General features: G+C 36.8%; 2 protein-coding genes across 2 annotated transcripts in view; one reads left to right on the forward strand and one right to left on the reverse strand.

The window, feature by feature from the left end:
* The window catches only part of LOC136820361 (mediator of RNA polymerase II transcription subunit 23-like), a 91,747-nt gene that overhangs the window by 16,667 nt on the left and 49,688 nt on the right, over positions 1 to 25,392 (forward strand). The window contains exons 16-28 of the mRNA XM_067076548.1: positions 508 to 593; positions 1,336 to 1,507; positions 2,309 to 2,469; positions 3,335 to 3,509; positions 4,017 to 4,113; positions 11,853 to 11,925; positions 12,671 to 12,740; positions 18,633 to 18,772; positions 20,137 to 20,206; positions 20,769 to 20,822; positions 23,267 to 23,384; positions 23,924 to 23,995; positions 24,611 to 24,721. Of these exons, the coding sequence (XP_066932649.1) occupies positions 508 to 593; positions 1,336 to 1,507; positions 2,309 to 2,469; positions 3,335 to 3,509; positions 4,017 to 4,113; positions 11,853 to 11,925; positions 12,671 to 12,740; positions 18,633 to 18,772; positions 20,137 to 20,206; positions 20,769 to 20,822; positions 23,267 to 23,384; positions 23,924 to 23,995; positions 24,611 to 24,721 (1,399 nt within the window). The remainder of the gene's footprint in view (positions 1 to 507; positions 594 to 1,335; positions 1,508 to 2,308; positions 2,470 to 3,334; positions 3,510 to 4,016; positions 4,114 to 11,852; positions 11,926 to 12,670; positions 12,741 to 18,632; positions 18,773 to 20,136; positions 20,207 to 20,768; positions 20,823 to 23,266; positions 23,385 to 23,923; positions 23,996 to 24,610; positions 24,722 to 25,392) is intronic.
* Positions 14,356 to 16,779, reverse strand: LOC136820363 (uncharacterized). The gene is made up of 4 exons (XM_067076550.1): positions 16,432 to 16,779; positions 15,830 to 15,878; positions 14,772 to 15,219; positions 14,356 to 14,412 (listed from the first exon to the last, which is right to left on the reverse strand). The coding sequence occupies exons 1-3, from the start codon at positions 16,729 to 16,731 to the stop codon at positions 14,816 to 14,818; spliced, it is 753 nt and encodes a 250-aa protein (XP_066932651.1). The 5' UTR covers positions 16,732 to 16,779; the 3' UTR covers positions 14,356 to 14,412; positions 14,772 to 14,815.

Genomic DNA, 25,392 nt, shown 5'->3' on the forward strand with positions numbered 1-25,392 from the left:
AAGTGGTTCAATCATCATTTTATGTATTGTGTAACTATATACCCTCTACACGTTTTTTTATAAGAGCAAACTATATAAGAACATAAAGGCTTCGATGGCCAAAGTTTAGTTTAGGCTTTAAATCCGTAGGCTTCAAAAATTTTGGATGTTCTTATAAAGAAAACGTGTATATAAGACCTTTCAGTCTTTTCATCAAATCGCATGCTCTTTCTCTTCTTCGCACACGTTTTTATAGCAACATCTTTTTACAATAAGATGAGCCTCAATTTTTTTGTCAAAACCTTAGAAAGAACAAATTAAGCACAATATCAGTTTCAGATCTCAAAGAGATATCACAACTAAGAAAAAGCTGATTTTAAGCCTATTTTAAGCTAATAGTTCAATGAAGTAAGCGTGTAAGAACACTTTAGGAACCTTTAAGCCTGAGAATCACAAATAAGGAATACAGCCGAGGCTCAGCCAAAATTTTTCTGTATTTCATAAAAAAAGTCGATATTTGTCTTCCAGGATGCTTGGAACAACCATAAAACAAAAAGTGGAGGAAGGCAGCTATGCATGCCCTGGTTTTGAAGTATCCTTACTATGTAACGCATGTAAGTTATATCCACTTGCCTTTGTAAACCCTGGACTTAGACCATGTTCAGACGTTACGGTTCCAAAACGAAACGGTTCCGAAGCAAGTGTGAACGTCAAAATTCGAAACGTCAAAAAAGAAGACGTTACAAAGTAAAACAGATCGAAACGATTTCGCTCCACTTTTTTCATCAGAACGGAACTGCTCCGTTTTCTTGCTCCGAAACGTTCCGAAACCAATATGAACACATTCGACCCGTAACAAAAATCATACCGGAACGAAACGGAACAGTAACGTGTGAACATGGACTTAGCTTTACCCGCAAAGAAGCCAATGCAGTGTAACAATGCCTGGTATCAAACAATGCTATTTTACTTATATTAGAACTCCGATAGCAGATTTGGAAACTGTTTCTAGGGCTTTAAATGAAGCTCAGTGAATGTACCACAATGATTTCATCATTTTAAACTTTCCCTAACTTTATCCTTTCATTGTAAGCTTAGAAGTGCGGGAGTGTAGCTAAGGAAGTGTTCTATCTGTAAATATTATATTATGTATCAATTAAGTTTTGGCGATAGCTATTTTTAAAATGTTACTTATGTCATGATTCCTTCGCATTAAGTAAAAAAAGTACGAAAAGAAGCAAGAATTATCATCTCAAATTTAGAAACAAACAACCGCGTTTTTTTACAGCAAAAATAGAGTGCTAGATTGATACAAAACTGTATACTACAAATTCTACTCTTCCATCTACTATTTAGACAGCACAAATCAAGAATCGTTCCAGATGCCCTTAAATCGTCTGTTATCCCGTTTGTATGGTGCAGGACAGAGTAATACAAAGTTAGGACCTAATGGGGTTTTAGTTGCCACAAATACAAGCCCTTTGGAAATGAAGCTACTTGATTCACTGACCATTCATGCAAAAATGAGGTATATGATCAACGCTTCACAAAGGGAACAATCAAATTTGTTTGAATAAACAAGCCCGGTCTTTGCGAGCGTCCACATGCGTGCATCGCCTTGCGGGGTGCTCAACCGATGATATTTTCTCAACCTCCTTCCCTGCGTATTATCGGCTATTTGATACTGACTGCTGATGGCGCAAGAAATATATTCTCTGACATCCTTCAGTTGCGTAAAGGAGCAATAGCAAAGTGGTCTAGCGCGTCAGCTTCTCGACCCAGGGGTTCGCGGTTCGAATCCCCGCTCCTTTCAATGTTCCGTTAAGTTCATATAGCCAAGATAGTTTAGATAGCCAAGCCGGCTGGCCATGGACCCCTTGAAACAATCGAAAGACTGTCTAAAAGTCCTAGATTACTGGGCTTTCCACGTAAAATATCGACTCTATCAGAGCCTGGGATACACGGAGATGAGGTTGTACTTGCGGTTATACTCCATATACTTGTGTCTTCCTAATGATTGGTTTCCAATAAAATACGCTCTTCTCGAAAAACAATTGCGACCTTTTCAAAGTATTGTTGCCAAGATCTTTCAAGTTTAGTGTTTGCAAGCAAAGCTGAATGACTCAAAAACAATTTTGAACGTTTGTTGAATTCCGTTCAAGTCGAAATAGACTTTCAGTTCATGATATGTCTTTTAAAACCCTCTGAATACCATAAGAATACCATAATAATGAGAAAGAATTTTAACTCTGAATACCATAAGAATGATTTTTACCACATATCAGTAGAGTATCACAGTATCACAATTATATCATCTTTTCTTTCTCAGTCTCATTCAAGGTGTAGTGAGGCGCATCATCCAAATTGCGCATGCGTATGCCAGCCAACAACCGCAAAATTCCATCCCTCTGACACCTGCACTGGTGGAAACATACAGCCGGCTGTTGGTGTACAATGAGATCGAATTGCTTGGAATCAAAGGATTTTTAAGTAAGTCTTTTTCATCATATTTACTTGATGAATTTTATTTAGGGCGAGTAGAATCCACCATCACATTTTTAAGAGAAATCCATAGTGGGCAGAGGGGTATCAAGCCTCCCTTAAAAATGGCAACCCCCTCTTTTAGCTCAACCCCCCTCTTAAAAATGAAAATTCCTCGACCCCCCTCTTTTTATTCAACCCCTTTCTTTTTCCCAGTTCAACCCCCTCTTTTTTTGACCATTTATGAAACCTTTTACAAAAGCAGCTGTCTTGCGAAGAAAAGGCAACATACTTCATCAAGAGTTGTAGAAACAGTGCTTCATTCAAATGAATGGAAATATAATAATTGTTCAGAAATTAAAAAAAAGAAGTCCCCCCCCCTTAAAAAATCAACCCCCTCATTTTGTCCAAGCCACCCCTTTTATTTGAAATTTTCACAACCCCCCCCCTTTTCAGGGGGGGGGGGTGGTGCCCACCATGAAATCCGGATTGTGGTGATGGTGCCAGACATTTTTAAGACCTAAGTTTTTGGGTAATGAATTTTAGCATTCCTCGGGAACTGTCTTACGAAGGTAAAATACAATCTTTTTCCAAGTGAGCCGACTTTCTTCCCTCTTTTGTATATGCTTGATCAGATAAAGCAAATACATTCTAAATTACAAACAGACTGTAGTCACAAAATCGAAACAAAAAATATTATCTCGTAGGAATTATGGAGGCGTAGGAAACCCGAGTTAAAAACCCGAGTTAATAAAGGTGCATAACTCTGGTTTTTCATCACGCCTTATCATGTAGCACATAATATATTACTATATTACACTCATAAAACGACTCCAGTCTAATGTATTTATGTCTGTATGACTGATTTCCCTAGGTCAACTTTTACCGATGGTTTTGAAGAGCAAAGCTTGGGGAATCTTACACACACTGGCAGAAATGTTTAGTTACCGTTTGCACCACATACAATCACACTATCGTGTTCACTTGCTGACTAACTTATATCCACTCATTGTGGTCCCTTTTACTGGCAAGCACCAGCTTTACCTTTGGTAAGTCTCTACCATCGTTTTGCATAAAATTCCACTTCCTGTGCTAAGATTCCAGTGTCACTTTTCTAGTAGAAAAAGGCCAGGACTTATGGTAGTTGAAAAATGAGCTTTGGAATTAAGGGAGTTTACTAAAATCAGTACTTTCAGAAAAAACTCTTTCCAATCTATGCCGGCTATCCCAGAAAAAAATGGTGAAAATTTCCCGGAAAAGTCAGCGGGATCTTAATCTTGAATGTGTATTATTGCCCCCAAACGAGCTTAAAATGCTATCACGACGTAACTTCGTACACACCCAAACTAAGAAAACAAATGTCAATCTCGACTTTTTGTTTTTGATTCGAGCGGGGTAAAAAAGCAGGGTGGTTCTGGGTTGTGGCCTACTGATACAAGGACCGGAAAATCGAATGATCTCATGATGTAGGTGTGACGTATTTTATGAAAAGGTCTATTAATGGGTTGATAAGAGTCATTCTCTAGATTAATATAATTTTTTTGTTGTCTTTTTAGCATTCAACATGCAGCTATTCGTTTGATGATGGGATTTGAGAATTCCGAAATCCAAATGCATTTGTCAACACAACGATATCAACAAGAACCAAAGTTGGTAAGTTACCCTGTTACAGTGTTGCAACTTTTCCGTCTGCAGGTGGAAATCCGTCCAGTTGAGATACAAGTACACCATTTCCGTCTTGTCTTTAAGGGGGTTTTGGGTGAAATGACCCACTAATTCAAAGTTTTCTTCAAGTTTTCCGTCCATGTTCGCAAAAGCTAGTTGCAACACTGCTGTTATGTTATTACACACCACATGATGATGATGTTGACTGATAGCCCAGTTAACCCAGTTATTCAACACCCCCTTCTCACAGACCCACTTGGACCCCTACCCACTGGAAAAATTGGTCAAAGTATCATCCCCGTTGGAAAGTTGTACTGAAAATAATCAAATAAAACAATTTTCACTGCAAAATATTATGCTATTTTCCCCGTTCCCACTTAATTTTCTGGCTTAAAAAGAAAACAATTGAAATCCCCAGCCATAAAAAATATAGGAATGTTAGTTTTTTCCTCACTGGCTGAAAAAATCCTACCGGGTCTGTGAGAAAGGGTTGTTATTCACTAGGCAATGTAGCGTTTTCAGTGCTTTAAAGATATTTTTTATATTTACGGATTTTAAGTTTGCCTTGGAATACTTATCTATTCAGTCATCACTTACCATCAGATTTATCCTAGTGACTGAATCAAACTAGCTTTGATTTTTAGGGTTGATAACTGGCTTCTCTTTACATAAGATGCCCGATGATTTTGTATTGAGTGGTCTAGGAGGCGTTTCGTTGGAACCGTCTTACGCTGTAGTTTATACTGCACGTCAGCCTGCGAGACGCCGCACACACCACATATAGATACGTGTAAACTGTGAATTACGCTAAGTAACGGGAGCTTATTTTCGGAAACCTCCAAACTACCTAAAAACTTTAAAACCACGGAAAGCAATCCTCAGACGCGGACAAGAATTCCCTCTCAGGATTTTGACAACATTTCTTGGCATTGGCATTCTTAGGTTTTGTTGCCAAATATGTGATTAGTTTACACGTGGTTTTTGAGAGACTCGTTTTTGATTAATGGTTGAAATGACATTGTTAGAAAAATTTTTTTGATTGAAATGTGGCACACAAGATCCTTTGTTTTTCATTGTGAGATAACATTTAACAAAAAAAATATTTTTTATGACGATTTTCATCATGACATAAGTAGTGAGCGAAAATTTTTCTTTGTTCTTTCAAATCGCTATTGTATTATAACAAAGGCTTTGGAAAAAAGTTCCCTGTTGAGTATACAATACAATACAATACTATACTATACAGTGTTCAATAAATTAAAGTCAAAACGATACAGGGCTCGAAATAGCGGTCGGACATCGGACATTGTCCGACCCAATTTGCCCCGTGTCCGACCCAAAATTGATCATTTCTAGGCCAAAAACAACATTTTGTCCGACCCAGTTGAAATCGTTATTTTGAGCCATGCGATATATTTTACATAAATAAATTCGTACTGAAAATTGTACTGTCAGAGATGTCATCGTGCTGAAGTTGTCTAAAAAATTTTGAAGCTAAGTAAAAGTTATGAATTTACAAGAAATTTCATGCACAAAGCTTTATTATTTCAAGAGCTACTAACATCCCCACGGACAGAAAAGCCTCCCCCCCCAAAAAAAATTAAAAATTCGAATACGAATAAGGTGAGAAAGAGTTCGCAACAGAACAACACACAAAACAAAAACTATTTACAAATCGATGGTAAAAATAAACGATATGAAACTCGATGGAGATTGATATTTAAAATAGCGGAATATCTCAGTGAGGATTGATTTATTTGAAAAATTTGGGAAAAATTGAAATATAATTTTCCACCGGGGATGATATTTTGTTCAATTTTTCCAGTGGGAAGAGGTCTGTGAGAAGGGGGTGTATTCTTAGCTATGTACAAATTATGAAAGAAGATCTTGCAGAATCCTGTTTTGCTCTACCTTTGGTAATACTTTTGACCTTTGCTTTTAAATATGGCTTGTTGTTACAACTCGAACCTCTTTATTCGAATTTCTCTACAATTCGAACGAAAATTTTAGTCCCTGAGCTTGAAAGTCGCATGAAATATTTTCTGTAATTCGGATCTTTCTCTAATTCGAAGAAAATTCTTAAATATCGAATAAGAGAGAGTCAACTGAAAAAACCCGAAGGTTTTACAGAAATATATTGTTTCTTTTTTAACTCAAAATGAAAATCACGGTTTCTTTCTGAACCTCATAGAGGTTGCTTTTAGCGATTCTGATTTGCCTCTGAAATTTTTCCAAAAGATAAATTTCTGATATACACCGCCCACGTTGTTACTATATTGAGCATTGGGTTGAAATCCGCCGCATTTTTCGTACCAAAAGCCGCCATTTTTATAATTGCCCGAGTCTCCTCTAAAAGCACAGTTGAACGATAATGCAAGGTCATTATCATTGTCGTATGTGGTGAATGGAGACTTATTTGTGAGCGATGCCATCGAGCCGTGTGTGAGTGCTCCTACGGATAGGAGATAGTTTGTACTTTCGTTACCAATGGAGAAGTCATCATACCTGAAGAGGGAAGAGAGTATGTTAACTCGTAGCATGAAGGTAGAGCATCCAGCTACGGTTCGCAAGGTTGTTGGTTCAACCCCCAGCCGGGTCATACCAAAGATTCCCAAAATGGTACATGATGCCTCTCTGCTTGATGCTCAGCAATTAAGAGAATAATCAAGGGTAAGTGGAGCAATCCAGGGAGAAAGAGTGGCGCCCTCCCCTACCTTCGGGTAGATAGCTATCGAAAGAGGAACCTTCGGGGCGCCTCCGACTGCGGTCGCAGACTTACTTACTATGTTAACCCAGCCGATAGGAAGAACACTTCTTTATGACTTATGAAGGTAGTGTGCCTTCTCAGTAAAATCTATAATTAACGGTCATTCTAAAAGGCGGACACAATTTTATGGACCGCTTCCTACCCATAGAAAACTTTTCAAATGGCTCTCACTCAATTAGCGGGTTCTCTAATAAGCCGACATGAGCCCTTTCCATTTCTTTGCCGCGGTTCTTTTTTTAAAGTTTATTGAAAGTTCGATTTTGAAAAAATTCAGAAAATAAAGCTAAATGTGATGGTAAACTCTGTGGTCCACATCTGGCAAATAGGTAGCACCTTCATTTTTTCCCGTGGTAAATAGGTCGAACCTTAAAAAACACGCACGGCAGTTTAGGGTTGAATCGCGAAAGTTTGTACGCATAAAGTAATGTGACTAATGTCTGGACCTTAAAAAAGCTTTACCTTGACACTTGGACGGTGCCATCGAAAGCAGTAGCTTTGAAAATCCATTCGTAAGGACCTCCGCTCTTTGTTAATTGATGTAGAGCTTCATTACCCAACCAATATTCTCCACTAGCATCACCAAAACCATTTTTGTACTCTGTCCAAGTTCGATGGAAGTCCACCGATCCGTTAAATTTCTTTTTTTTAGCGAGTTCTTAGCTGTACTAAACCTACAAAGAACTAGTATCGAAGAGTCAAAACACTAAGTTTAATGGTTTTGTTTTTACATAAGTGTTCCCGTTTCATATCAGACACATATTTCATATCAGGGCAGTGTCTGCCTATTGTCATATTGTGCTGATTTAACAAAAAATTGTTTTTTTTCTTCCTCTTTCTGACCATATTGCTTCACATCCGTGTCAATTCCATGTGAAAAAGCTTGTAAATTAAAATTGATGAGTAAGCAAACGATACCACTCTTATTTAAAAACAAAACCTTTAAGGATTTACGCCGCTCTAGGGGAGACAAATTTGATTTGTTGGTCTATGGGCCCGACCGACCCTATTTTTGCTGATATTGAAAAAATAATAATATTGAATTTCCACTGCTGTTAATCTTGCACAAAAACGATGAAAATCGCAAGCATAAAATTACGAATCCCAAGCACTTCAAATGAAAATATGAATTTCATCAAAAGAAGGGTTAAACTTTTGAACAACTGAAGAAAATGTTTTGACACTTTGCTGACCCTCAATTACAAAAAGTATATTTTTATTTTGTCGACCCATATTTTCCCGATAATCTGCCCGTAGAACAACAAATTAATTTGCTCTCGCCTAGCACAAAATCTGAAAAATCTTTTAAAAAAGTATTAAATCGACCTCCTTAACACTGAGGTTTATCAATGGATTTTTAATAACTTTGCCCGCGAAAACTTAATACAGTGGAGTCTCCATAACTCGAACATGCACGGGGGACACGGGTTATGAAAAGGAAATTTTGAGAAATGGAGGTTATAGTTAGATAAACTTGACTTAGGAAGATGTTCGAGTAATAGGGGCTCGAATAATGGAAACTCGACTGTATTGAGAAAATGTATATAATTGTCATTTTCCTATCCCGACCTGGGGACGAGTTTCCTTTTCAAAAGAACTTGGAACTTACCTTTTTTGTATATAAATCCACGAGTTCATTCCGCACCGCACCCTTTTATGACCTATTTCTGGAATGAAAATTTCGTATGCCCTGGCAGTTGTTTGCCCAGCATCTTTCCAGTCTTGACAATTTCGCTTATCGAAGATACATTCTGTTGTTGTTGTTTTTTCACTATCCTCTTCTTCAATATTATATAGGCCGTTCTCGGTATTACCAGCTCGGTAAACATCGTGACAAGATGCGAAGGACGTGAAGGTTTTCATATCTAAAAATAATAAATTTGATACATTGTAAAAAATTCTTCCGTCAAAGCAAAGTATATAAAGCGAGGCAATGTTCATAATTTGACCAAAATTTCAAGAACAACGTGTTGTTCGCTGTAAAAAAAAAACGTTTTCCGTCTCAGAGGAAACCCTTGCTTTGACCGCTGAATTTGATAGCTGAAAATATTTGTTGCAATTAGATAAAGGGGCTCTGAATAGAGATTTGCCCGAATAAAAGCAATTGTATAGCTCAGGGTTGCTATGTCTGCCAGAAATGTCTCAAATTTGGTTAAAGTCTTGAAATGTCTGAAAAGCCTGGGAAAAGTCTGGAATTGGCTTACCAGTCTGGAAAATAGTATATGAATTTGAAGGAAATAGCCCTAAATGAAGTAAACTTTCAGGAAATAGGAAACTTTCATCTCTACTATCGAAATCTTGCTTTGCTCACAACCAACCAAATTAATATGTTGTTATTCTGATATTTCTTAGTCGTTATATCCATCAAATGAAAACTGAAAACTTTCCTAAATGGATAAAATTTCTTGGAAATATTGGGTATTTTGCCAAAATTTCTTGAGAGTTTTCTACATTTTCAGGTTAAATCTGGAAAACTGTGGCTTTTGTGACTAAAAGTCTGGAATTTTTGACTTGGCATAAACCCTGTAGCAGCCCTGATAGCTATCATTGATAAAAAATCGAAGTTTAAATATGGACCTTGCAAAAAATATTGATTTTAAATTCTGAAGAAGGTCTCGTGTAATAAACCATACCGCGATAACGGCAAAATAGATAAAGTGTAGGTCTGATCATTTTTATAAGCAAGAGGAGCTAATGCTGAGCCAAATTTTAATGACTTTTAAACGAAAGGGTGTAGCTATTACTCGGGCTATTACTGATCCAAAATTTACAACACTCTTAAATCCCTCTTTTACGAAAGTTTCTCGCTGACGGTGACTTTCAATACTATAGAATATTGAAGCGTATCGAATAGTAGAATGTCGAATTAGATAGCGTCAAATGTATAACAAGTACCTTATCGGGGAAAACTTCGTCGGGGAAAATTTTCGTCGGTGAAAATTTTCGTCACTTGCTGGTAGTTGGTAAACGCATTAAGGCCGGGGAAAATCTTCGTCGGGGAAAAATATTCGTCACTTGGCCAAAATTTCGTCACTTTTCCCCGACGAAGTTTTCCCCGATAAGGTATTGAAGCGTATCGAATAGTAGAATGTCGAATTAGATAGCGTCAAATGTATAACAAGTAACTCACTTGTCATGTCGACTTTGTTGGCTTCACGTTTCGAATAAAGATATCCGTCTAAACCACTTTCACTTTCAATCTGCCCACTTGTATGCGGGGCGGTCACATTTGTACAAAAACATGAATTGTCCACCGTGTAGAATCCCTTTTTTTGAAATTGATTTTGACATTTCAAAATGCATTCGGTTGGCGATCTTGCATCAATATTTTGTGATTGTCCCTCTAACAATTGAATGCTGCTTAAGGCTTGGTTTACGTAATGCGATGCTTTGGTGCAATCGATGAAATATAAACACCAAAATATGGTGCTGAATTTGCTTTTACAGAACATCATTCATTGTCCAAACACTATTTTGAAAAATATTCTCTCCTCAAATTATCAATAAAATGGATTATATTGATATAAATTTTTCCATTTTTGATTTCTTTTGATTTTTTTTAAGTTTTTGATAATTCAATTGATAATACTTGTAGGGGTCTTAATTTTAAAACATTATTATTAAACATTTTTTTTTTTGACGGATGCCATGAAAGTATTGAATGGAAGAGCTGTCGCATCTCTTTTTTGTATTCCTCCCCAACTGACACACAACGTTGTTTCAACGTTCATCTAACGTTATATGGACGTTGTGAACGTTAGATGAACGTCGGAAAAACGTTGTGTGCCAACTGGGTCAGTCTTAGTAGTATCAAATTATCAAAAAGATACTTTTTCAAATGTTTCATACTGTTTTTAATGAATTATACTTTAGCCCTTTTAGTGTTTAAAGCCCTTTTTACATTAACTTTTAACTACTGGTCCGTCCTTTTTAAGGATTGACCTTTAAAAATTTTCAAAACTTTTGACCAGTAAGTCGTAACTAGTACTCTTGTCTCCCGAATAGACGGGGGGGGTCCCGAATAAGCAGGGGGGGTAGGAAAATTTTCTAATAATTAATTTTCTAGTAATTTGAAGACATAATTTTTTTTAACTGATATCAATATCAACAACAAAAAAAAAACTTTAACAAATAAACACGTAAAATAAGAACCAATACTAACAAAAAGGAAAATTTTAACAAGTTTAAGGTCTATTTACACTAATAAAATATTGAATTATTCGAATTTAATTAGCGGGGGGGGGGGTCTTAATAAGAGGGGGGGGGTGGATTTTTTTCTCTCTTAGCAATTAGCGGGCTGGGGGGTGTCTATTCGGGAGACAAGAGTAAGTCGTCATTAGCGTACAGTGGTCCTGATTACCCATTACGCTTTGCGACTGTGAAATGGACTATATTTAATCACTTTCAGCTTTAACTTTCTGGAGGATATCAGAAATATTTAAAGTTTCCACTATTATGAGTTGAAAAATGTATATTTGAAAAATTTAGATTTTGATCATTTTCATTCTTCAATTTTTCAATTAAGAAATATCTCGTTTAAAGTCTAAATTCCATTCGTGTTGTTTGAAATAGAGTGAAATCTCTCATGCCAGTATTTGCCGTCATTGGGAGGTGTCCATGCCCACATCGGCACTGAAAGTGTTAAAGTGAACAAACTAGTCAGGGTGTCGGGTGGTACACCAAAAATTCTAAAATTCTTCTATTATCAATAGTAGTATAGAGAAGAAAACCTGTGAAATTTTAGTCTTTTAAATCCTTTTCAAAATTTTTCATATTATTTTCAAAGAATGATTTTAGAATTTTCCCTTTCGAAAAAATTCTTTTAGTCCAAACTAGACGGTTCCCGTCATCGCAAACTCCGGTTCAGCTTGCGCATCAAAAGCTCTAAGAATATATAGTAAAGATTTGATAAAGTAGTAAAGTACATTTGATCCTCTCTAATTCTTGTTCTTCTTTTTTACAGCTTTTATCACGTGATTGCGAAGAATTGAATCGCGTTTTCGTATTGAACGTAGCAAGGGCTGTTCAAACTACATGTAAGTGGAAATATTGTAGATTTATCTATTTCTTCTGGCTCCTTTGATAAGAGATAGGGATCCTTGGCGTAGTGATAATTTTTCTGCACAGAATACAAGATAGAAAATTGAAAATATTTGAAAAATATACAAAATAAATTTGTAAAGAATAAGAATTTTTAAATTTCTTTAGAAAGATTTCATATTTTTGTGGGAATAAAAAGTTTAATGCGATAGGTAAATTATCAGACATTCAAAAAAGGCGACACTCTTTAAATAGCGGACATAACTTCTTGTTTCTATTTTAAAATATTATCTAACTCCCTGAAAAAAAATGCAAAAAAAAATTACACTTGACAATTGTTCAGCGTGAAACTGACAGTGTATATTTTTTACTTTGACAAATAGAATTATGAAATTGATTCAGCCCTTCTACATTTTGTTGGTATTGGGCACTCTTAGCAACGGAAATAACTTGCTTTATTATCAACATGAAAAATATGAGTTATCTGATTGACTAAAAAGGCGTATATAAATGCTGCATTTCATATTGTACCGTACAAATAAGCGAGGGATCATATTCACACTCTTACTCGTACAATTATGGATATATTTTTCTCGTTCAGAGTTTTCTTTATTTTTGACACCTACAGGCTCTGAAAATGCACTCGATCGGTACCTTGTGATGACTATTACTTGTTTCAAAAAAAAGAATTTATATATCTAAAATATCTTAATATAGTATTTCTTGAATCTTCTTTCATAGCTGCTGACAGTTTACCATTCGCATGGTGTGAGGCTGTATTGAAAGAAACCATTCAAATGACACCTCACAGGTAAACATGTCAACTTTATTTAACTCCGCCGTTATTCCGCTAGCACAGAAAAGTCATAACAACGCCCATCCAACGTCTTGTAGAACGTCAGATGGACGTTAAGGCAAACAAATTTAATTTATTGTTCTACGGGTAGACCTTCTGAAAAATATGGGTCGGTCGGTCGCCCTCTTACCCTTTCTAACTCTCGCCCTTTCTAACTCTCGCGTGTACCTCATCCTTCAAAGCTCCTCTCCCTGTCTCTTCCTTTCCACTATCACGATCCCCTCTCCGAAAAAATAGCTCTCACCTGCCATGTCTCACATCACTCTAGAGTTACCCATAATCACCCTCTTCCACTATTACCCTTGCTCGCAATCACCTTTTCCCATTATCACTTTCTCCCACAATCACCCTCTCCCACCATCTCCCTCTCCCACAATCACCCTCTCCCACCATCTCCCTCACCCACAATCACCCTCACCCACCATCTCACTCACCCACAATCTCCCTCTCCCACAATCTTCCTCTCCCACAATTACCCTCTCCCACAATCACCTTCTCCCACAAAAACCCTCTCCCATAATCTCCCTCGCCTACCATCTCCCTCTCCCACCATCTTCCTCTCCCACCATCTACCTCTCCCACCATCTCCCTCTCCCACAATCACCCTCTCCCACAATCACCCTCTCCCACCATCTCCCTCACCCACCATCTCCCTCTCCCACCATCTCCCTCTCCCACAATCACCCTCTCCCACAATCACCCTCTCCCACCATCTCCCTCTCCCACAATCACCCACCCTCACCACCACCATCTCCCTCTCCCACCATCTCCCTCTCCCACAATCACCCTCTCCCACAATCACCCTCTCCCCATCACCCTCTCCCACAATCACCCTCTCCCACCATCACCCTCACCCACCATCTCCCTCACCCACAATCACCCTCTCCCACAATCACCTTCTCCCACAATCACCCTCACCCACCATCTCTCTCACCCACCATCTCCCTCTCCAAACATTGGTGACCTTTCACTATGTCTCTTTAACTCACTACATTTCTTTAACTCACTACACCCCCTCCTCTGTCCCCACCCTGTCCCGACAGAAATGATTTTTTTGTGAAGAAGAGCCTTGAGTAATGTTATCAACGTTAATACGGCAACACATACACTGCAGCCAATACATCTTATCATTCTTCAATACCTCCATATAACAGATTGGAAACTTCGAACGCCTTGTCACTTCTATGATTTGTATTAAGGCCACCATAATGATACTCCATGTTGACAAATTCATCTGCTGGTCCAGGAAGCTCCTTGTTAACATGACCTACCCCATTTATCCAGACCAAGAAGTAAAATTTGCCATCCGAAAACAAGCTCAGTTCCATTTCCACGTCATATTTAACACCTTTGGTAACGCCATTTGAGTACGCAACTATATTTGGGGAACTTGGCGGCATGTAGTAGGAGAATTCCAATCTCTTCGTAGATTTATTATATTTAACGCATGGCTGGCGACGACCGTAACTTTTAACGGGTGATTTTGAGAAGCTGAACTGTAAAATACCAGGCCAATTTGCTGTGATTGTTACGTTTTGTAAGATTTTCATGGAAAATTTGATAACCCATGATTTGTGCCACCGAGGAATGATACCTCCAAGAATGGGCCAGTCGAATGTTATGGGAACTGAATGAAAATTGTAAAAATAAAGATTAATAATTGGCAGCAAAGATGCCGAAAAGATGAACAACTGTTATGGATATCATCCTAGCTGGTCTTGAAAAAAAACACATCTAAAAAGGGGTGCTTGGTGCCCCTTGATTCTAAAAAGGAACAAGAGTCGGTAACGAAATTCAGGGAAATGAGTGCCTCCTTCCCCTAACTAGATTAAAAGAAAAGGGAGCCTTCGGGTCCACCAAGATTGCGTTTGAAAACTTTATTAACTTGCATACTTCGTTTCAGGTGATGCCAAAATATTTCTTCAAATCCCAAACTAAAACTTTGTATAATGAGAGATAAACGAAACAGTGAATTTTTTGCTGTACCTGATTTTTGGAAAAGCATGTCTTTGATTTTGCCATGTGTGATTCTACCATCTTTCTTTGGACGCCTCAACTTTCACATCTGTGAAAATGTCCCATCCTTGAACAGTGTGTTCTGTCTGCACAACATCATCTATAGTCCAATATAACATCCATTTCCCAAGAAATGAACATAAACTGACTTTGATCCACATCCATTCTCCAAATCTAACATCTTTCTTTCCTGTCAGACTTTCTCGGCCGAAAGTCGGAGTTGTGATCGAAATGTACAGTTTTCTATGGTGTCGCATCCCGATAGAAAACAAAAAATCGTAGCTACTACTTTCGAAGTGCAGAAGAGGTGACATTTTACTGTAGTCATCATTTTTGACCAACACTTTCAATGACAATTTCCATTCTTTTGGAAAGACGTGTATCTTGTGAATCACCTTTCCTTTGGCTGTATGAAATTCTGAAAAATTACGATATTAATTTTTTTTTAACTTTTTAAGGGTAGCATTTTTACATGTTTATCATTTTGCGTACTTAGTGGATTGGCACCAAAGTTCTAAAGAAGCGGGCTAATTTCCCATCGGCGAAGAATTATAGTCAATATCCCCATGGGATCAACAGGCCTTGTTCTTAAGCCTAAAAATATTAAGGTTGGAACCGAGAAACTTCAAAAACAAGGGCTGTTTTCAGACGGTGTCATGGATTTTGTAGTAGGTGGTCACTGCCAAAATTCCTGACACTGTCTGGCGAAATTCTGTAATTTAAGTTTTCATGATGTTGAAATTTTTCCCGACATTCAGAGCTTTGGCGTTTCGAAAGAGAATTTATACATCGATTGCCGGATAAATGCCCCGCTCGTTTTTTTTTGAATTAGTGCTGGCGGTCAATTGTAATACCAGTAGAGTTTCTTTAACTCGAACCTTTATAACTTGAATGTCTCCTTAACTCGAACAAATGTTTGTTCCCGGTGTGGGTTCGAGTTATGGAGAATCAACTTTAGTCATTTTTGCATAATGTTTGGTATTTCTTGTTGTCAAAATTTCAAAAAAAGTCGACCATTGTTTACTAACCTTCTGTTTTGTTGATATAATCGCCTTCTGGAATGATGGATTGATCGGGCTGGTGTAAAGAAACAATGCTTTGGTAGTTTTCAAATTGAAAATGTTTTGCTCCAGATTCTGGCAAGTGAAATATCAACCGGAGGTATGGGATGGCCCAAGAAAGAAATTTACGAAAAAGGGTCAAAAGAAATATGCCCAAATTCTGGGCCAAAAGGATTTGTAAAAATTTTACGAGAAAGGATTTGATCGTAATCATAGTTCATGATAATATAGTATGTAATAAATGTTGTAGCAAAGGGCTACTTTACTTAGACTACACAATATATTGGTGAGCAATATTCGACAATATAGTTTTCGAATCGTAATGTACGGAGTAAACAACAGGTGATCTATTATAAAGAGGAATTTTCTTTCTGCAAACAGTCCCCCTATATTGTCGGAATATTGCAAATCGAGCTGACAATATATTGCAGACACCTTTTCAATATATTGCCGGCATTCAACAATATACTATCAATATATTGCCTGACAATATATTGTGTAGTGTATGTAGCCCTCGATCATTTAAAATGACCTTACTGGTAATTTTTTGTGACGTATTCTTGCATTACCTTTGATTTCTCGAAATGAATCCATCCTTTTGCTTCCACTATGAGATGTTCACCGTCATTTGAAGAAGACTGCTCAAGAAGTTCACACGTCTGACTTCCTCCATGATAATTTACAGATCTGCATTTTATGCTGGCAGCACAATTGATCACACATTGACTTGCTGATATACCGTTTTTCACTAACAAGATTGAAGAATCATCTAAAAGTTTTCTGTCTTTCAAAGGATCGACAAATTTATAGTCTTCAAGTTTAGTTTGAGCATAGTGAAAGCAATATGCTATCAGAAACAAGAATTTCATGATTGTCCAAAACTGATATTCCAAATAAATTAATCTGTTTTTGACTATACAATTTCCTCAGACAAAGTTCTATAGCTACAACAAATCGTTAATATTTATCCCTTATTTTTAGAATTACATTTCAAAACTGACAGCAAATCTTCAGGAGACCTTGAAATCGTCTTTTTCTCTTTAGTATGTCAATTCATGAAAATGTATTAATACCTTTGTATTAATTAACCTATGTTTCAATTTGTTCGAAATGTAATGGATTGAAATGTCACTATTTCGAGTAAACCGAGTAAACCAAATAATTGACCCGTTTTTGACTATTCAATTTTCTCAGACAAACACCGTTTTGAAAATGAATTCTTATTTTTAAGATTATTTTTCGAAACTGACAACAAAATCTCCAGGAGGCCTTGAGAAATCATCTTTCCTCTTTAGTGTGTCAATTCATGAAATTGATTAATATTTCAACTATACTTAAATTTTTTTGGATTGAAATGTCAGTATTTCGAGAAAACAAAACCTCATGGCGTATACCTTATCGGGGAAAACTTCGTCGGGGAAAATTTTCGTCGGGGAAACATTCGTCACTTGCTGGTAGTTGGTAAACGCATTAAGGCCGGGGAAAATTTTTGTCGGGGAAAATATTCGTCACTTGTCCAAAATTTCGTCACTTTTCCCCGACGAAGTTTTCCCCGATAAGGTATACGTTTTGTATGTACCCAAGTGTCAACTCAATTAACAGTGCATACCGAGTTTAGAGTTCTAAATCTGTAATTTGATATTTACTATGCTCATTTGACGTCCAACGAAAATTCGATCATTAGCCGTTTTGAGAGAGAGCTTGATATATCAGTGAAAATACAGTAGAGAGTCTATCAACGACCCCCTATGCGACCGTATCATAAAGGTTGAGCATCCAGCTACGGTGTGCAAGGTTGTGAGGTTCGACCCCTAGCCGGGTCATACCAAAGATTCCTAAAATGGTACTTGATGCCTCTCTGCTTGATGCTCAGCAATTAAAGAGACGGGTCAAGAGGTAAGTGGAGAAATCCAAGGAAAGGAGTGGCACCCTCCCCTACCCTCGGGTAGACAGCTAGACAGTAGACAGCTAGAGAAAAGGGAGCCTTCGGGTCGCCCTCGACTGCTGTTGCAAACATTACTCTACGACCAACGGTATGGTCCAATCATACACTGGGTCATGTTCCGGCCAAAATAGCAAAACATTCTTTTGCCCGAGCATTATTACAAATTTGGATTTTCACCTCCGAAACCTGACCCACACACCCGGAACATGCACTGGCCAGTTCGGGTCATGTTCTAAAGTTCAAAATCGCTAAGTGACCCGGAAAAGTTCGGGTCGATTCGGTTCGACTCGGTTCGATTCGGTTCGAACATACGTCGCGGTACAAGTCTGTGATCGAAACGTTCAGACTCCAAACTAGCTAACACGCAACAATGTTCTTATTTTTTGAAATTTCCAGGCGTAAATGTTCTTAGAATGTTCTCATTGTAATATGGCTGTAGAACATTCCATTCGTTTTTAGCCGGCAATGTTCTTGCTTCACAATGTTCCATCTGTAATGCTTTCATCAACCTCTGGACTTTTTCGTCAATAAAAATTTTATTTTAACCTGAATCGCAGACCGCTACAAAATCCAGCAATATCAATTCCAGATCAATTCCAGCAATAAAATGTTGTTCATACTCAATGTATAGGTTGATCTGGTTCGGCCCCTGACTAGTAAAATGGTCTATAAATCCTTAAAAGATCCAGCAGCCTAATATCATCTTTTTAAAAGTAGTACTTTGATGAGAAAAAAGAACTTATCTAAAATCTTGTCTAAGTACTGCTTCCTAGCAACAACTCGTGTCTTTAACTTATTGAAGAATATTTTGAACTCTCCTTTCAGATGGTCATCATCGACTTTAGCAGCTTTCCCGTCATCTATACAACGTTTTTACGCTGCAAACACCAACCCACAGCTCATGCAAAACAAAACTGGAAAACCACTTCATGATAAAGTCGAATTGCATTATCGAAAATTAAAAAGTAAGTCGTTTTTCGCAGTGTCATGCCTTATCGGGGAAAAGATTGTACCTTATACATCTAGAAAAGCCGAAAATTACCCATTTTATGGGGTAGTGTACCCGTTTTTTGAGCACTGAGAACAGATACTTCACATTGGAGTAAGTGTTGGTGGTGGTGATGTGACAAAGATTTTTCCGAAATGGCAGTTTCTCATCTTAATATCATGGAGCAACTGCATGAACATCCCCTCCCTCCCTGTCAGCTTTTCACGTCTTTTGTCAATAAACTATTTTGTTTTATCTGTTACCCAAGGCATAAAAATTGAAATTGGAAATTTTCTATCACGAAACATAGAGGCCAGAAAAAGTACAAAGAAAGTCTGATTAAAATTTGAAATGAAGTAAAAATAGCTAAGTTCCGCGAATTGACGAGTTAATAATATACGATTCCTTGAAACGACTTCCAAAGTAATTATCTCATCAAGACCCTAACCCCATCTGTCCCTAGAATACCCTGGAATTTTTAACAAAACTTAAAAACTTAACCAATGGAATTTTGGTGTTTCTTGTATACAGCCCCTATGCTATGATTTACCGTCGCACATAATTGACCAAATTCTTTTGGACGGCTATTTGACGCGGTTCTTTTATCTAACAAAGCGCAAATTTTACATTAATGAAACGCTTAAGTATAAATTGTGACATTAAATTATTATCATAAATCAACTCTCCTCAGGAGTTTTTGGAAATCACAATCATCAAAATTCAATTCAATTTTCCGTACTCGTTGGCCCAGCTAGCTTTAGCGTAGTGGGCCTTTCATTAGCATTCTGCCCGGTGTCAGTGTGTAACAATTTACTAGGCGATACGCGTTTTATTCCAAGCACAGGCTAGAACATATTGTGAAAAATTTGATTGGCTGAAACATGTCTCTTTTAGAACATGATTGGCAGAATAAAAACAATTGCAATCGTCTTTATTGGTTTAAAACATAAAAGGAGAAAATACAATTAACTACTAAAACTATAAGAATATAACAGATGTAGTACGTTTTAAGAAAAACAATGTGATTTACACAGAGTAACAAACCTTCTTCTCTTTAGGAATATGTTCTTTTAAAAAAGTTGTTTTTACATTCTCTATCATGTGAACAGTTCAGTGAACAGTTCAGTTGTTCACGTGCTAGGAACAAAACACTTCTGTATATAAGATTAAATATTTTGATTTATTTCTCATTGTTACTAATAAGAGATAGGCGAGTGGTTTAAGGCGTCTTTGGCTTGTACTAGCGACTTTAGGTTCAAATCCTCTCTGTTACTTAAGTCTTGTTCAGTTCATATTTTTATTCGCTGGGCCTTCATGCCCTCTGGGCTTCTTGTTTTCTAGCATTTGCGAAAGAAGAAGATATGGTAACTTATTGTGCAGAAACTGCCGATGTCCACGAAATCTTCCTATGGTAAGAATCTGTTTCTTCCCTTTTTCTAAATAACTATGCTATTTCGTCTCTGCGAGGTACAAAAAGAGGCTTTTTCATCTCCAAATTCGTCTCCAAATTTAGCGGCATTTGAAGAACCTTGCTTGACATGTGTTTAAAGTTCATTTTCGTCTGAGACAACAGGGCTTCCCCGTATCTTACCCCCATCCCCCCGTTTTTACCTTATCTTTGAGGCTTTCAGAGGTTTCGGACCCCCTTCTATTCGAGACCTTAAGTATGGCAGCGGAATGACAAAGGAACACACCATGCTATACTCTAATACACCTGTCATGCCCAGGCGGTGTTGTCAGCTTTTGAGAAAACTGGTAACGAAAATACATGGAAAACAACTGAATCGATAAATATGTAAATTGAGTGTGATTTAATGAGCAGCAACGGATTTGCCTGGAAAATAATAAGATGTTGAATTCTCGGTGTTGTCGCTTTCTCTTTAGCTTATGCACGGAGTGATCGGGATCTGCTTGTAGATTTAAAGAACATATTTCTCTTTAACCAGAAAATTTGTATTTCTTTAATTTTTTAGTATTATATGGAAAGTGTTGAACGAGCAAAATATGGTCACTGCTTTCTGTCATCAGTAAGTATTATTATACGAGCTTTTGAGATATGCCGGGTGTCCCAAAAAAACTTTACATGATTTCAAACAGGTATGAACTGACGTTTTGACTTCCAATCAACACAATACACCTGAAATTTCACACAAAGATATAAATATGAATTCTTGAGAAACCTTTAAAATTTCGAAGTGTTTTAACAAAAAAAAACGTCAAAATATTAGCATTTAAAGACATGTAAAGTTTTTTTTGGGACACCTAGTACGACACCCATTTCAGGATATCGCAACATTTTCAGCTATGACCGGCCGTAGTGAAAAAGTAGAGTATTCGGCTACAGAGCGCAAGATCATGTGTTCGGTCCCCATTTGGACTATACCAAAGACTTCGTAATTATTATGAAAAGTGGTACATGATGCCTCTCTTCTTGATGTTCAGCGAATGAGAAGGATCAAGGATGAGTAGAGCAATCCAGGGGAAAAGGGCAGCATCTTCTCGTACTTTTGGGAAGACAGTAGCGAGTTTTTGTATTTGCACTTTTGAGAACAGCGGAGTGACTAAACGATTTGGAATAATCCGCATCTTTGACGTGCAAATCAAGGACGGTAAAAGCACTTATTTACCGTCGTCCTCAGTCATTCAGGATCTATTCAAATTAAAATTTTACTGTCTCCACCGCAGAAAAACACATACATAAACTCGCTACAGTATATTATGGCCCCCAAAACGGAGACGGCCCCAAAAACGGAGGTTTTCATTAAAATGAAGATTCTGACTTGTAGATTTATCAGAATTAAACGATTTTTGTTTATTTTGAAAGAATGATGGTTATACTTAAAAATGAGCATGTTTTTGCTGGTTTGAGACGGATTCAAAATAACATATTTGCGTCTAAAGGAAATATTTTAACACCAAAATTAGATAAAAATTGCATATAACTCACTCTAGCTCCTTGGATATTGAAAATAAGTTATGAAAACGGGGTATAGGAAACTTTATACACCTAAATGCCGTTCAGAAAATGCAAATACATCTGTGACTTTAGAGGCTGGGTAAAAGATATAGCTTCTTGAAGGTCAACCAGTATTTTGGAGCCCTAGAAGAGCATTGAAAAACCGAAAATTCTAAATAGAAAAGCAAAAATCTTGGATTCTATTCTAATCCCTTGAGTTTAATTTATAACAAAAAATTAACATTATATATAAAATTTTTCGCTGAATCAGCAAAAACGGCAAGTTCTATCATTTTTTTTCAAAATATAGGAGAAAAATATCTTTAAAGCTTAATATTTTCAGTTTCAGTTAAGCTTTCTTTCTAAAATTTTCACAGCTTATTCCATCCATGAATGGAACTATTTTCAAAAGAGATTCGTTTTCAAAAACTTGATTAAGACGTTGTTAAATCAAAATTGTCATTTTGAAAATTTCTAAATTTTTCAGTTTGGACTTTGCAATATTGAAAATCTTGAAATATTTCAGAAAAATCATAAATTTTACATCGGGTCGTAAATTCAAGGGAAAACACAAATATGTTCATAGTTTTTCCCCCTTTTACCACGGGCTTAAATAATTTGATTTTAGCTACACCTCCGTTTGGGGCCCAAAACCTGCATTTTGACAACAGGGTATACTGTAAAAATTTTATCAAATAAATTTATGCCCAAACCCTCTAAATCATATTTCAAAACTATGGTCAAAATCTTGTATTCATATCTTAAAGATATCTCGAAAAATCGCTAAAATTTCAAACCTCCGTTTTGGGGGCCATTAGAAAAAGCTACCTATCTCTAGGCTGCATGCATCCCCAAATTAGTTTTTGATATAGGGGATGCGAATCGGGCCTGATATCGCTTCCGAGAAATTACCGAATAGCTATGTATTTGTGCAGAATTTTGGCGACTTGTATTTTTCAAAAAACTCGATGTGTATTGTTTTGAGTTACTTGATGACGTAAATAGAATCAAATAAGATTCAATAAAAAACATATGGCTAGAAATCTCTCTTTTTCCTCTATTTTCTTTTGTTTATCGAAATTAATTGAATTAGCAAACAAAACTCTCAAGATAACAAAAGACGACAAACTGTCAATCAAAGTTCTCTATCATTCAACTCTTTTTTTGGTTAGCAGATTTTTTGCTAAGTTCGGAACGGTTTTGTGAGCCTGATTCGCATCCCCTATATCAAAACTTATCAGAGGGGATGTGTGCAGCCTACCTATCTTCAAGCGATTGAAAAATATTGTTGAAATTGAAAATTTTGAAAAAGAACTTCCAGGAAATAAAGTCGAGATGTTAAAGGTTTTCATGCAGCAAAAATTTTTGTAAAATCTCTTTTCCTCTAGATTTGAGAGAAGTTTCAAATTTGATCGCCGTTTTGGGGGCCACATACTGTAGTATCGATAGAGGAGCCTCTGACTGGTCGCAGGATTACTTACTTAACATGATGTTTTGTTTATTATTAATCTCTAGTGTTATCATGCGACTATCGCACAAACCATTGATCAATTATCTTTCCATCTTTTGCGACTACATCATTCACGAATTGAAGTCATGCATGGGAAACATGGGAAATAATCAATTGAAACGGGTAATTATGATTTTCTCCCGTTAGGAATCAAAGCCTGTGCATTCAAGGGGTATACACCTTATCAACCCTTAAAGCTTGAAGGGGTTGGGTTCTACATTACCAAGAAGGAATGACATCAAAATGTCTGCAAATCGCTACATTAACATTTTCATAGACAAAAAGTGTGACGTTTTTTCTTCGTAAATTCATTACCCTCTCAAAAGCCAATCGCGTCGTTAAGGGTTGATAGGCGTAGTCAAACGTCTTCCTGATGTCGTCATTGAAGCTATAGATCAGACTATCACTTGCACTGGTATAAAAAAATGTAGAAAAAGGTCGATAAACTATGAAAATAAAATCTCCGTTTAGATGCCTCCAGAAAATTACGGTTCTCTGACGACCTTCTCGGATTATTATAAATCTCGCTTTCAACGAGGCTCGAAAAAATCAGACTATCTAATAAATTTTAGGTGATTGTTTTTGGTTTGTTTTCAAAACTATGGCTGAAAAGAATTTAACATTTAGCTATTATTAAAAACGTACATCTTTTAACATTTTAGATATTTTCGTTGATCAATGATATGGTTTGGAAATATGATATTCTGCCACTCGACAGATTCCTCCTCAGTTTGGTAAGTCACATCTACTACTACATATAGATCGGTTATGGACGCCCTAGTAAGCAAGTTTGCAATCACATTCTAGGGTAACCCTAAGGCTTCCTTTTTAGCTATCTATGTTTTTCCGTTCGTCTGTTACCAACTTTTCTCGGGATTGAATCATAGGAATTTCGTGATTTACAAAGGTGCAAATACCAAAATGTGAAGGAGCCCGATTTTCGAAAAAAAAAATTTAGGGCTAATTTGGGCCCAAAAAATGTCCCAAAAATAGGGTTTTTTGGACTTTGTTAAAAATCTGTTCGTTAGTTTTTCCTAATTTTTTGTACACAGACGTAGAATTACAGTGTGCTAAATATGAATAAGCTCATTTTTCGAAAAAAAATTCTTGGCCCCAAAAATGCCCAAAAATAGGGTGTTTTTGGACTTAGTGAAAAAATTTTATTAGTTTTTCCTAATTTTTTTGTACACAGACGGGGAATTACAGTGTGCTAAATATGAAAAAGTTCATTTTTCGAATTTTTTTTTAAATTTAAAAAAAGTTTTTATTTCTACATTGCCTTCATTAAACTTTTATTATTCGTTTTATAAACAGGTAGGTCCATAAAAGTATCACTTGTTATTCTTCAGATTCTTCGGCCATTGGAAGACAAAGAAGTCCATTTTGCTCACCTTCTGATCAATTATCTGTTAATCCAACTCCAAGAGTTCAAAACGAGAGTGAATAAATTCGTTTCAGAGGTATAATAGCTACACACTTTTTTTATATAAGAACAAACTATATAAGAACATAAGACTTCAATGGCCGAAATGTTAATGACATGTTAAGAACATTTTTCAGGCTTTGGGGACTATTCGATACGGTACAAAAAAAGAAATAAGTTTATACCTAAACTACGGTACATTACTCGTGAATTTTGAAAGTCACCGTCAACATGAAACTCATTATACGCTCCCTTATTCGATGGAAATTAGATTCCCCTTGAAATTCGAATTAGAGAGCGTCAACTGTAATCATTAAACGACAAAACGATTTGAATCAGTTTTTAAGGCGCACACTTTATTACCTGTCTTTTCATTCGTTTGAGTATATGTTCGAGGAAAGAAGCAAACGTAGGATTATTTGTTTACAACTTTTAAAGCGTAAGATGACGGGACGAGATGGAGTTTTTACAAGCTCTTTTTTGATTTGAACGCGGCATTTTTATTACTTCAAATGACCAATTATTAAAACTCCATCTCATCTGAAGAAGACTGGACTTGATTTTACTAGAAAGAATGACTTCAACATGTTTGAATTTGTTCTCTGTATTTTCTGCGATGGAGATGGTGAGCTTCTGATTTGTCTAAATTCTGATTGACTAAGGATGATGGTTAATTAGCACAGTACAGTCTTCGATTTTCTGGGTCAA

This window comes from Clytia hemisphaerica, unplaced genomic scaffold (assembly GCF_902728285.1).
Source record: "Clytia hemisphaerica strain Z4C2 unplaced genomic scaffold, Clytia hemisphaerica genome assembly, whole genome shotgun sequence".
In the NCBI taxonomy this organism is placed as follows: domain Eukaryota; kingdom Metazoa; phylum Cnidaria; class Hydrozoa; order Leptothecata; family Clytiidae; genus Clytia; species Clytia hemisphaerica.